The sequence below is a fragment of the Pseudoliparis swirei genome, chromosome 6 (assembly GCF_029220125.1).
Source record: "Pseudoliparis swirei isolate HS2019 ecotype Mariana Trench chromosome 6, NWPU_hadal_v1, whole genome shotgun sequence".
Lineage (NCBI taxonomy): Eukaryota > Metazoa > Chordata > Actinopteri > Perciformes > Liparidae > Pseudoliparis > Pseudoliparis swirei.
The window spans coordinates 18690166-18702175 of NC_079393.1; the positions used below are offsets into that span (position 1 = coordinate 18690166).

Sequence of the window (12010 nt, forward strand, 5' to 3'; positions counted from 1 at the left end):
TTAATGAATGCCGGTGATCTTAGTGACACACATCAGTGTCTTCTCCTCCCGCTCCTCTGTCAGTCCTTTCCCTTTACCAACCTGCATGATGCAAACGTAAATTCTTTTTACATTTGCACAATACTGACATACAATTGACAATGTGTTGCATAATTACCAATGGACCTCTTGCCTCGACCAATTGTTTGCACTCTACAAATACCAATGCATGAGCTTGCTCTGTCACTCACATCCGGTTGTCTCTGTTTTACTATTTTGTCCCTTCGTTGTGTCGGACGCTGCGTTAGATTTACTTGCTGGCGAACAAGGTTCCTCTGTGTTCGGCTCAATGGGAGCGGATGTTTAACACCGACCGCGTCCCTGGTTTGGAGACAGGTAAGAGGAGGGCACATCTCCGCCATGACCTCTGAACCCCCCGTGAGCCATTGGAAACCCCGACTACTCGTCTCATTCTCAACAGCACAGCCCTGAAATAATTCACTCCTCATTGGCTTTTTGTCAATTTAGTTCTATCTGGTAGATATCAAAATGTCAAATTTTGTGAAGTGGAAATATGTCAAATTAGGAAATGCAGATATTAGGGCTTTGCTGGTGGCAATGAGATGGCAGACCCCTGGTTTCTGGACCCCGCTCGCGTCTCTTTCCCTGGCAGCCTTCTCGGGTCCCTTCTCCTCCTTAAGACCTCTTATCAAACCAATCCTCATTGTCCTCGTCCCTTCATCCATGCTCCTCTCTGTGTAGGTGTGTGTCTGCTGCGCTCTCCACGGGATTTTAGTGATTTAGTTTGTCATCTCTGTGTTTGACTCTCCCCTTTTGCTTTTCAGCTCATGCTCCAAAACACTATTCCCATGTGCTCAGCCCAATACGAGTGTATGTTCAACACCAGTCGTGTCCCAGGTGTAGAAACAGGTAGAGTCTTTAGCAGTGCCGCCTCCTCCGCACTACTCCTACTGTACCTCTCCTTGGGACATTTGTCGATGTGTTTTAATTAGACATAGTCTGACCTCCATGAATAAATAATGCATGTGTGAAGGTCTATGCACATTGAAGGAACTAATTTGCATGCGACTAAAATCTAGTGAGAAAGCAAAGCAGTGATACTGTTGCGGTAAGACTGTGTCAAACAGTGTAATGCTGGCCCCATACATACAAGTGCGATATTTCACATACAGTTCAGTATGTTTGAAGGATAATAGAATACAAGTATTCCTTTTGGGTGGTGGTCATAGTTGGTTTAGTGTTGTCTAAAATTAATAAATGACCTTTTTTAAGGGGTAGAAATCCATACTGCTGCAACATGTTATGATGTGCTTTTTCAAGCATATAAAGCACTTAAAGCTTTGGACAAACTAAAATAATATGTAACATGCACGGAGAGAGTGTGTGAAGGACTACTAGTGTGTGATTTAACATTCAGTCGTATAACCAAGGTGAAGAGCATCCGATCAGTACCAAAGAGGTGAGGTGTGGTGACATCTAAACATTAAATACTTGAGGATGAGACGCACTACTTTATCTCTGGCTTTAGAGGACATGAGTGAATTCCTTTTTATTTTAAATTAGTCCAAATGTATCAGAAAAATTTAAGAAAAAGTTCTATTTTTGATTAAAATGTAAGTGATGCGTTTAAGGATTTGAATAAAACACAAAAGCGAGATTCAAGTTCAGCCGACAGGTTAAGTGTTAAATACAACTTATTTCTTTTTAATGTCCTAAGCCAGTGTCCTATATTTATACTTGCATTGCTGGAGGTTCAGGCTGAGTGTTGCCTGGATGTGAGGTGGTGGTTGTTCTTGGGGTGGGTCCCAGTGTAAGTATCCCCTCCTTTGTCCTCCCTGTAACGAGGGCAATGCTTGTTTGAATCTCTGAGCATCTCCAAAACAATATCATAACTTTGCTTTTAAGATTTAAGGGCTGTTTTTGGATTGGATTCTCCCGGTTGTGCAAAATGCTGTTCAAACAAACATTGCCTCGATTCATTGTATTCTGAACCACCACCCTGTTTCCCCAAATTACTTTTTCTTTTCATCTCACGTCTTCCGCACATCCATTTTCAAGCTTCTTTTAGTTTTCTAGATTGTAGTCCCTCCCATCATGTAGAATCATTTAAAATTCAGTATTTTTTTTTTCCTCTCTACAAGTTAAGAAGGATGCCCACACAAATAAAAGAACCAGCCCACAAAAAGTTTGTTGCCCTCAACAGAAATCTGTGTGAGGTGGATTTCACATGTTTTCACTGGGACCCAGATTTGGTTACTAACACTTTTAATGTTCCCAGAAAACAGAAGCTGTGACATCCACTCTCCGTTCAGACTGCTGCCTTCTTTTTGAGATGTGAATCTTTTCAAATGTAAAGATGAACACAGGTAGAAGCACATAAATCCCTCCAATTGTCTTTCTTTCTCTGTTTTTCCTCTGTTTTTCTCCCCTTCCCATTGGTCCCCGTCTCCCAGACGTCCTCCAGCACGTGAACGACAGCAAACACATCGCCGTGTACCACAAGGGCCGCTACTTCAAGGTGTGGATGTTTTATGACGGGCGGTTGCTGTTGCCACGGGAGATCGAGCAGCAGATGGAGCGGATCTTGGCCGACAGCTCTGAGCCACTCCCCGGAGAGGAGAAACTAGCCGCACTTACTGCAGGAGACAGGTGGGTGGCATTACTGTTGAGGCCACACAGTTCACACCGTGTGCTGTAGCACGACAGGAAGTAAAGAAGTACTGCAGACGAACATTTATTGGAATAATATGTTGCAAGATTGCTTCAGGCGAGTAGAAATGTGCATTCTTCAGTTACACATGGTTAAGATACTGAATACATCCTCTCATAGATTAACCGTTATGCATCACCAAGGACATTTTCACCTTTTTAATGTTTTGCTATCATTTCGTTCATGGATGTAGTATAAGCCCTTGCAAGGATCTGAGTTTTTTCTTTTCTTTTTTGGGAGTTCCACCTCAGCTCTCAGAATTGGTCTAGAATAAACACTAAAGGACAAAACATCCCAATTATTACCGATTGAAAGCACAATTTCTCCGAGCCATGAAATCATGCAGTCTTTTGTACCAGCTTCAATCTAGAGCCCTGCCTTCAAAGTTCAAATAGTATTTTTGTACTATTTGCCACCTGAATGAGCCATTTTGTGATGGGACAAATGCATGCTCTTCTCCTGGTTTCCACTTTGCTGCCGTATTACAGAGCAATGCACTGTGTGATGCAATGCATCAACATTAATATTGTTATTAATCGTCATTGGAATATCCCAGACTGAAAGATGTTTCCCCCTGGCATTTAGTTTACAGAAATTATTTTGTGTGTTTTCCCAAAAACAATGGTGACAAACTGGCACATTAAGGGTTAAAATAAAAGAACATTTAATTTGATCTGAGACACTTTTTTTTAATGGGACGCACAAGGGTTAATAGTCAGTTTTAAGGATTACAAATGTTGGCATTTATTGTGTTCTATTCAGCCATAGTTTCTAACGAGCATTTTTTTATTCTAAAATAAAGTGAATAAACTATGTGACGGCAGCGCTGTTTCTAAATGACCTCCGGCATGTCTTTTCTTGGATCTGTACCGCCTGACAAATAGGCTGTCGCGTGCGATAATAATCTCGCCATAATAATGTCCCAGACGATGTATTTTTTGGGCGCCAGTACCGACTGTAAGCGGAGTTTTCAAAGTATGCACACCTTTCTCACAGTGAAACCGGTTTGCACTACAAGTAGACTCGACTCCTGAAAGGCATCACCTGAGGGCCAACTGAAAAAAGACTGTTAATTGTCATTATGCAGGACCCCGTGGGCCAAAGCTCGAGAAACCTACTTTGGCCGCGGTAAGAACAAGAACTCTCTGGACGCCATCGAGAAAGCAGCCTTCTGCGTGACCCTCGATGACACTGAGCAGCGCTTCGATGAAGACAACCCGGTCAAGTCTCTGGACAGCTACGCCAAGTCCCTTCTCCACGGAAAGTGCTACGACAGGTGGGGCCGAGAAAACTGACCATTATGTTATTTAAAGAGTTCATGCAGTATAAGCATAAACTGAAGTTGTTTATACCTTTTCTTTTCATTCAGGTGGTTTGATAAATCCTTTAACCTGATAGTGTTTAAGAACGGCACCATGGGACTGAATGCAGAGCATTCCTGGGCAGATGCTCCAATCATTGGCCATCTCTGGGAGGTACATCAACGTGGTTCTTACCTGATTCAGTTTGCTTTTTTGCATAAAAGAAGAACAATATATATATACTACCAGTTAAAAGTATTAGAACACCTCAATTTCTCTAAAGGAACAACCTACACTTTTAATGGTTATAATGATCTGTCTGTCTTCCTTTTTCTTGCCATTAAAAGAGCAATATATGACTTCCTGCAGTACAATACTGTCCAAATAATGCTCAGACGGTGTAGTAACAGTCTGTTCAGAGGGTTTTTAAGTAATCAACAAAAGTTGAGACATCTGTAGGAATTGTTAGCATCAACTTTCAAGGGTTACTTTACTTCCAGAACGTGTTCCCTGAAAAAGGCCTTTTTGTATAACTCGCATTTAACAATATTTGTCAGTTTCTGGGAACCTAAACTTTTTTGTTTAACCTCTGGCAGTTTGTCGCTGACCTTTGTACCATTTCAGGTTATTCACTGGACTTGAAGTGATTAAATTTAAATAAAACTGGAAAAATGGTGGTGTTCTAAAACTTTTGACCGACAGTGTATATTTTTTTTTTTTTTTTTTTTATTCAAACAAAACCAACAAGGAATGTATTTAACTAGTTTAACAACCTGAGCTAATACAATAAAATAGGGAAATATTAATGTTCTGATTGGCACAATTCTATTTAATTGAGTTGGTCATGTGAAGTCTTGACTCTGCTCTGCAGCATGTTCTTTCCATGGATCCTTTGAAGTTGGGGTACACTGAGGAGGGCCACTGCTGTGGGGAGCCCCACCCCAACCTGCCAGGTCCTCATAGGCTGTCGTGGGACATCCCTGCTGAGGTATGGGTCTGGTTATACTCCAAAGAAACTAGTTCCTACAACTTGACAAGGCAACATCATAGTTGGGATGTTACTTGTTCAGTAACACTGAGAACGTTTTTGAATAGTTATGCATGTCTCTCAATAGATTATTGTAATTAATCAACATAACCTTTGTAAACAAGTTGAGCTGTTCAGACACCACTTTGCGTCACCGAATCAGCTGTGTGTACGACATCGCTGGACATGCGCATATAAGCCGAGCCTGGTGTGTGTGTGTGTTCAGCTATGTTGCGCTGTTAAATTAAATAGCAGGTGAAAAGGCAAATACGTTTGTATCATAAACGCTTCAATTCATAATCGATGCTTCATCTGATCATCTCTGCTGATCGGCCTTTATAGAGATCACTGATCAGACTTTTTCTAGAAGGAAGATGTACTGACAGCAATGTGTGGCGGATCTGAAGGAGCACCCATGGCCTCATTAAAAGTAGGAAATAAACTTTAGGAAAGCCAATAGAAAATAACACTTTTAGTCTTCCGACCACTCTAAGCATCTTAACCATACTTGTCATCATTCACCCACTGACGGCGGTGCTAGCCCATGCCGACATATGCGAGCAGAGCAGGGGATCAAACCGCCGTTCCTCTGATTGAAGGACAGCCCTGCACACCACTGAGCCACAGTCACCCGGTAAAGGTGTCAAATAATCAAAAGCTAATTTAACAGAAACTGACATCCCTAGTTTCAAGAGTTTGGCCTCGCTCAAACGTGGGGAGAAAAGCTGTCCTTCATAAAGAGGATGGTGTGGTGCATACTAATCGTTTTAATATGGAGATAACGGTGCACACTTTTAGGTAATCTCTCCTGAAAGACATTACTTGTATTGCGTTGCACTTTGATCTGATGCGCCCGATTGGAACTCAGCTCTGTCTGCTTCTGTGTGTCCACATGCCTATCATGTAGTGTTTGGATATATGTTTTGGTCAAAGAAGTGGCTGTAAAACGGTGGATAAGCGCTTTTGATTCATATAAATCCTGCACAGTAATGGTCCCCCTCGTTGTTTTTGCTTCTTCGTCGACTTGTTTTGATGACGAATTGCTGCGGACAAAGTTCCACTAATTAATTATTCCCAATGCGAGCCAGATCTGACCTTGGACCTTACAAACCGGACTGTTAAGCCGTCCTGGCATGACCGAATAATAAAAGTAACCACGGCCACAGTTGTCTAAAAAGAAATTAAGAGACATACCGAAAGTTCAAAGTTCCTTCTTACATAACAGGAACTGAGAAACTGACTGTCCTTGCCTCTGCACAGCTGGACAATCGATGTGTGAAGGTTGACTTGTGAGGAAAGCTGACTGATGCAGCTCCAATGTTATTGCAGCAGGAAGGTGTGGCTGAGGATTTAACAGGAAGCCTCTTGGCTCCGATCAGCTGGGATTTGATATTCACAAGCCGTGACTTCCCTCTGCTGGTCGCCTGAACTATGTGCATCAGTGCTGGTATTTTATCACTGAAATTCAAAGATGTCCTCAAATGTTCTGTTGGGTGTTTATTGGAAATAAAAAATGTGACAATAACTGTGACATTTCACAGATGTGAATTTGATTAATCTAAGCTTTCTCAATAGTCATCATGATGTTGTCTAACATATGACTCTGTTACTTCCTCTAGTGCCAGGAGGTCATCCAGAGCTCTCTGACAGTGGCCAGGAGTCTGGCTGACGATGTGGACTCTCACATTTTCCCCTTCAATGACTTTGGCAAGGGTCTGATCAAGAAGTGCCGCACCAGCCCCGATGCCTTCATCCAGATCTCCCTGCAGCTGGCTCACTTCAGGGTAATGCCACCGCTTTCCAAGTAATAACAGATGTATGCATCGATTTAATCGTCATTTAGTGGCCTTTCTTTATGTTATGCTTGAACAAATATAATAACCGACACACTCCAGTGACATTCCTCTGAATTTCCAGCAGAGAGCAGTCTCAACATGCCAATCAACGCGTCGTTGAAGACTGTTGAACGGTGTCAATGAATGATTTCATCTTTGTTCAGTTTGAGGCTGTTTCTTCCCGTTTGTTTCGAGAATTATGGGATGATACAAAATGCAGCATAAGCACATACTAAGGGGGCAATAATCATAACAGTCTTTGTCAAGTTTAGTTGCTAATTGTCATTTAGCTTTAGATAATTGCCTTGGATAGCAACCGTAGTTTAGGAATGACATTTCCTGGTGTATCCTTTATTTATTCCACCTAAATATTTGAGTCAAAAGTAATTTTTTTTGTCATCAACATTTAAAAAAAATCTACTGTTCACTCATTGAGTTTGTACACCAGCTTCTTGGGGTCTGACGCTGACCCGTGCGATCTGTCAACAGGACAAGAAGAAGTTCTGCCTGACCTACGAAGCCTCCATGACGCGCTTGTTCCGTGAGGGCCGGACAGAAACTGTGCGTTCCTGCACCATGGAGACTTGTGCCTTTGTCCGTGCCATGATGGCCGATGAGACCGTAAGGCTAAACGACTCTGATTACAGTGCTACTTCTAGGCACTGACCATTAATCCGGTATGCGGATCATGCTCTGTAATGGTTTAACGACTGTCTCTTTCCGGTTCTTTCCAGAGAGAAGAGCGTCTCAGTTTGCTGAAACTGGCAGCGGAGAAGCACCAAAACATGTATCGGCTGGCGATGACGGGAGAGGGCATCGATCGCCACCTTTTCTGCCTCTACGTGGTCTCCAAATACCTCGGAGAAGACTCCCCCTTCCTCACCGAGGTACGAGTCCTTAAGCTCTTGAAGCCGGAACAACGGCTCCTGTAGCTGTGACTGTATTCTTATGGATTTGCAACAATACCAACGAAGTGGCTTTTTGGTCCCAAGTGGCTCGCGTCTTCACTCAAAGATGAGACGTTGAGAGTGTTCCTCCTTTTTTAATAAACCTTTGACGACGTTGCATATCAACGCGGTTTCCAAGATGTGGGTCTTGCGCTGCCTTCGAATGGAACGGTTTCTAGACGGGAAGTCTAGTCCACGATGCGCTCGGCGTTCAGGTGGAACGTCGTGAAAACACAGCTGCTAGGCAACAGCGACATGCTGCCGCCGCCCAGAAGCCACCACGGCTCGCCATTCAACATGCCAGTGAGCGGGGAGCATCGTGCAGGAAATGCAAAAGCATATGGCAGTGGAAAAAGAGATGGCCGGCACATTCCACAGGCATATTGTATAATTACGTTGCACCGCTAAAATACAATATATTAACCAACCGTCCACCAAAGAATGTACATCCATGGCCTCCTCCATTTCTGCCAACATGTCATAACTGGTTAACTCTGAGGTTGTGACATCACAAGAGAGGGCTGGTTCATGGACTCTTCCTTGTGAACATGATAACAACCCAAGTTGTTTAGTTTGGACTCAATTAAGCCTTCTTTAATTTACTAAACTAATATCGTTAATGTAACGGTGTGTAGTAGGTGGTTGAAATAAATCTTGTCCAGAACTCCATGAGTGAGAACATAAGTAATGCAGAGAAAACCACGAGGATTAAGGAATCGGGATGAAGCGTTGCTTGTCGTTAAACGGGCTCATTACGTTTACAGGCACATCCTGTCATTGCAAAGTAGGCTCCCACTCACTTTTCTCTGTCAGGGTAAGTAAACTGCTTTGTATCCTCCCTGTGTTATAACCTGTTCACAAAATGTGTGCGTCATATCATTTGCCGACGCTAAAAGGATGAAAGGTCACATATCTTCACCTTCCAGCTCATCTCGGTGTTATACACACGCTCAATGTGCTCATGCCTGAATAACTGTCCGCTGCGTGTCAAATAAAGACAACAACACACACGTATAGATTGAGCTGAGATCTGGTGAATCAAAGGCATGTCAACTTCCTGTTCAGGTCCTCTCCGATCCGTGGAGGCTGTCCACCAGTCAGACGCCCGTGCAGCAGGTTGACCTGTTCGACCTGGTCAGATACCCCGAGTACGTGTCCTCCGGAGGTGGATTCGGTCCAGTAAGTTTGACATTTCATCAGTTTTGACATTGTGTTAAGTTTCTGCAGTTGGAAAACATGAGGTTATGTAATACGTGTCCTTTTTAAAGATGAATATCTATTTGTTTTCCCTCCTCACTAAAGAACAGGACCTGTTTTTTATGCTCCTGTTGGATGAGGGTCATTTCAGAAATTCCAGTTTGAAAACCTTGACTTGAGATAAAACTCACGTTTCTTCCCTGTTGTGTCCTAAAGGTGGCTGATGATGGTTATGGCGTCTCCTACATCATCGTTGGGGAGAACCTAATCAACTTCCACATCTCCAGCAAACACTCAAGCCCAGAAACTGTAAGTTCAGTTCCCGAGACCATCTGGATTATTCCATGTCTGTTACTTCGAGAGGCTTCTGAAACGCCTCTTTCCACTTCTGTTACTTTATTTCAGGACTCTCACCGTTTCGGCGGCAACATCCGACAGGCCATGCTTGACCTACTGGATCTCTTCCAGCTTGAAAAGAAGACCAAGTGATAAGCCCTCTCAAAGGGTGGCATTAACTGAAGAAGTTGTTTTTAGCCAGGATTGTATTCGTTCTGAGGTTTGTACAGAATCAAATATTGGATTTTGGGTTAATTGATGTTACAGAAATATGAATGATTGAGAGTTTTTGTCAATCTGTTTGTGAGGCAGTTATGCGTACTGTATGTATAGGCAAAGTGAGCTACTGGTGTTATGGGGTACAGGTAGTGCACAGTTTAAAAAAAAAAAAAAAGAGTGTGTTCACAGGACTTTTCGCATGGGTGCCTTAGTGACCCACTAATGTAAAAAGGGAAGGGGAAATTAGAGCGCTTGTCTCGTAGCACGTCTGTATTACCACACGCAAGGACATGACGGCTAAAGGAATCACATTTGAGAAATGATGCAATATTTGTATTAGTTTCGGTCCCACTTTTGAAAATCGCATACATTTATTTATTTTTCTTTTCAAATTGCAGTCACGTCAAAGCAGAAAATTGCGATATTCAATGTCACCAACAAATTGCATGTTGCACGGTGTCTATTAATTTCACGTGGCTCAGTTTAAATACAGAGTCTGAATGTCTAGCCTGAACAGTTGTAACCACTAATGTTAATTACTACGGAGGCCAGAAAGAGTCAATCAGTTGATCTGTAACAGTAATTACAAATATTCAGCTTTGATCTGGAACGTGACCCTATAACTGAGGTCCTGGATGCCAACCGTGGAGCAACACGCTGCTACGATCTCGTGATGCGGCGTAAAAGCACATAGTGCTCGTGTTTGTGTGTTTGTCATGTTCATGCTCGGGTTTTTCTTTTTAACTTGGCCTAATATTCGAGAGTGCTGGCGACCGCATTGGAAGATGAGTGCTCATGTTGCAGATTTCACGTGAATGTGCAGCAGAAGAGATTGAGATGCCGTGTGACCCCGATGTGCCGGAGGGGAGGACAACCTAACGGCTGCTGTGGAAGTGTGGGGACTGGCAGCGTGGGCGGAGCTTCTGGGGGCATTGATGACAGAGTATGTTTCAGTTTTTTGTGTAAAAAGAAGAAGATGAAGAGTGGGTTAGCAGTACTTTGTTGTGCACTCCACGACTCCAAACTAACAAATTCCCAGCTACCTTTTGGAGCTTTTCGTCAGATCAACATGAGTCGCAAACCTTTTGAGCAAATAGGTCGTCGGTTACAACATATTATTCGTTGGTATTTCACTATCAAAATGAGGGTGCAGAATCACTAACAAGGTTGTGATGTCGCCAGTAAAGTACAAACTGTTTATTTCTCCTCGTAATACTAAGTGCAGATTTAGAAGGGCTGTCACGTAGGAATGCATTTCTGTTATATGTTGTCAGTTAATCATATTTATTTGTTTCCATGTTTAAACTTCTTTATTAAAACGTGTATATTTACCAGTTGAATGTGGCGAACGATGAGCACCGAGTTAAAGCTTTGCTCATTTAAGAAGTGAAACAGACAAAATATCTCCTCTTTTTTTGACATGACAGTTTTGTTCTCACAGACTTTGCAAGTACACTCAAGTTGTATGACATTTTATCTCAGTAGACCTCATGTTGACACTGCTGCATGTTTTTGTTTTCTTGAAGATGAAGCTGTATATGTTTGCCTTTTAATTCAAAGATGGTGTAAAAAGACAAGCAGCTGGTATACCAAAATTAGTTTTAACAATAAAGTGAATGTCAGACAGCTGTACCACCGCTGAGTGTTCTCTCTCTTACCATCTGTTCTATCATTTCATCATTTGGGGAAGAAATGTGCTGCGTCTCCTCCAGCAATGACACATGAAGCGTGTGAACAAGACAATAACATTTTTGATCATTTGTTAGTCTCTTCTCAACCAAAACAATCCCTACAACCTGATAGGACGATAGGAAATGTTAAGGTTTCCCCTAAGGTTACTACAGTCCATCCTTAAGGGGACATCAATGAGTGGAGCACAGTCCACGGCTATAATATATATATATACACGGTGGCACAAGAGGAAACTTCAGGACCACCAAAGTCCTGAGGAATGGAGCTCTGGGGATCAGGAATGTCTGAACATCGCCCACCCCACGAGCACGGCTAATGATATAGTGCCGCCCTAATTTTGATCATTTGACTTGGTTTCATCTGGGTAGTGTGTCTATATATGATCCACGTTCTTCAGCCATTGGCTCATTAAATCTAACCATATCTCGTGTAAATATTTCGTAAAAGCTCCAATGAGGTGTTTCCTCCCTGCGGTCAGTGTTTACTTCAGCAAAGGGAAGCGGTGGATGGCACCCAGGAGTCAGTTCCGTCTCCGGGTGTATTAATAAGTCCCTCCACAGGGACAGTTTCCCCTCTAGCTCTTGTCCTCCACTTGGGCACAGTGTCTCTCCCTCTCAAACACACACACACACACACCTATACAATAGCACACCCGTCCTGATCGTCACCCCGCGTGGGGCTTCCGATGGCAGGCTAATGTTTCAAGACGGCATTCCTGAGTCCTGCTTACTCCTCATCGACTTCAT

General features: G+C 42.8%; 1 protein-coding gene across 4 annotated transcripts in view; it reads left to right on the forward strand.

Moving 5' to 3' along the window:
* Positions 1-11204, forward strand: part of cpt1ab (carnitine palmitoyltransferase 1Ab (liver)) — a 33813-nt gene extending 22609 nt beyond the window's left edge. For 3 of the 4 annotated variants that reach the window (XM_056416863.1, XM_056416864.1, XM_056416865.1), the window contains 11 exons: positions 288-375; positions 2454-2649; positions 3798-3986; positions 4080-4185; positions 4883-4999; positions 6658-6822; positions 7363-7494; positions 7608-7760; positions 8886-8999; positions 9234-9326; positions 9423-11204. In XM_056416863.1, coding sequence (XP_056272838.1) covers positions 288-375; positions 2454-2649; positions 3798-3986; positions 4080-4185; positions 4883-4999; positions 6658-6822; positions 7363-7494; positions 7608-7760; positions 8886-8999; positions 9234-9326; positions 9423-9506 — 1437 coding nt within the window. In that variant the 3' untranslated portion in view covers positions 9507-11204. Of the gene's footprint in view, positions 1-287; positions 376-824; positions 910-2453; positions 2650-3797; positions 3987-4079; positions 4186-4882; positions 5000-6657; positions 6823-7362; positions 7495-7607; positions 7761-8885; positions 9000-9233; positions 9327-9422 lie in introns of all 4 variants that reach the window. The other variant, XM_056416866.1, reaches the window with a different exon arrangement.
* The last annotated feature ends 806 nt before the right edge of the window (positions 11205-12010 follow it).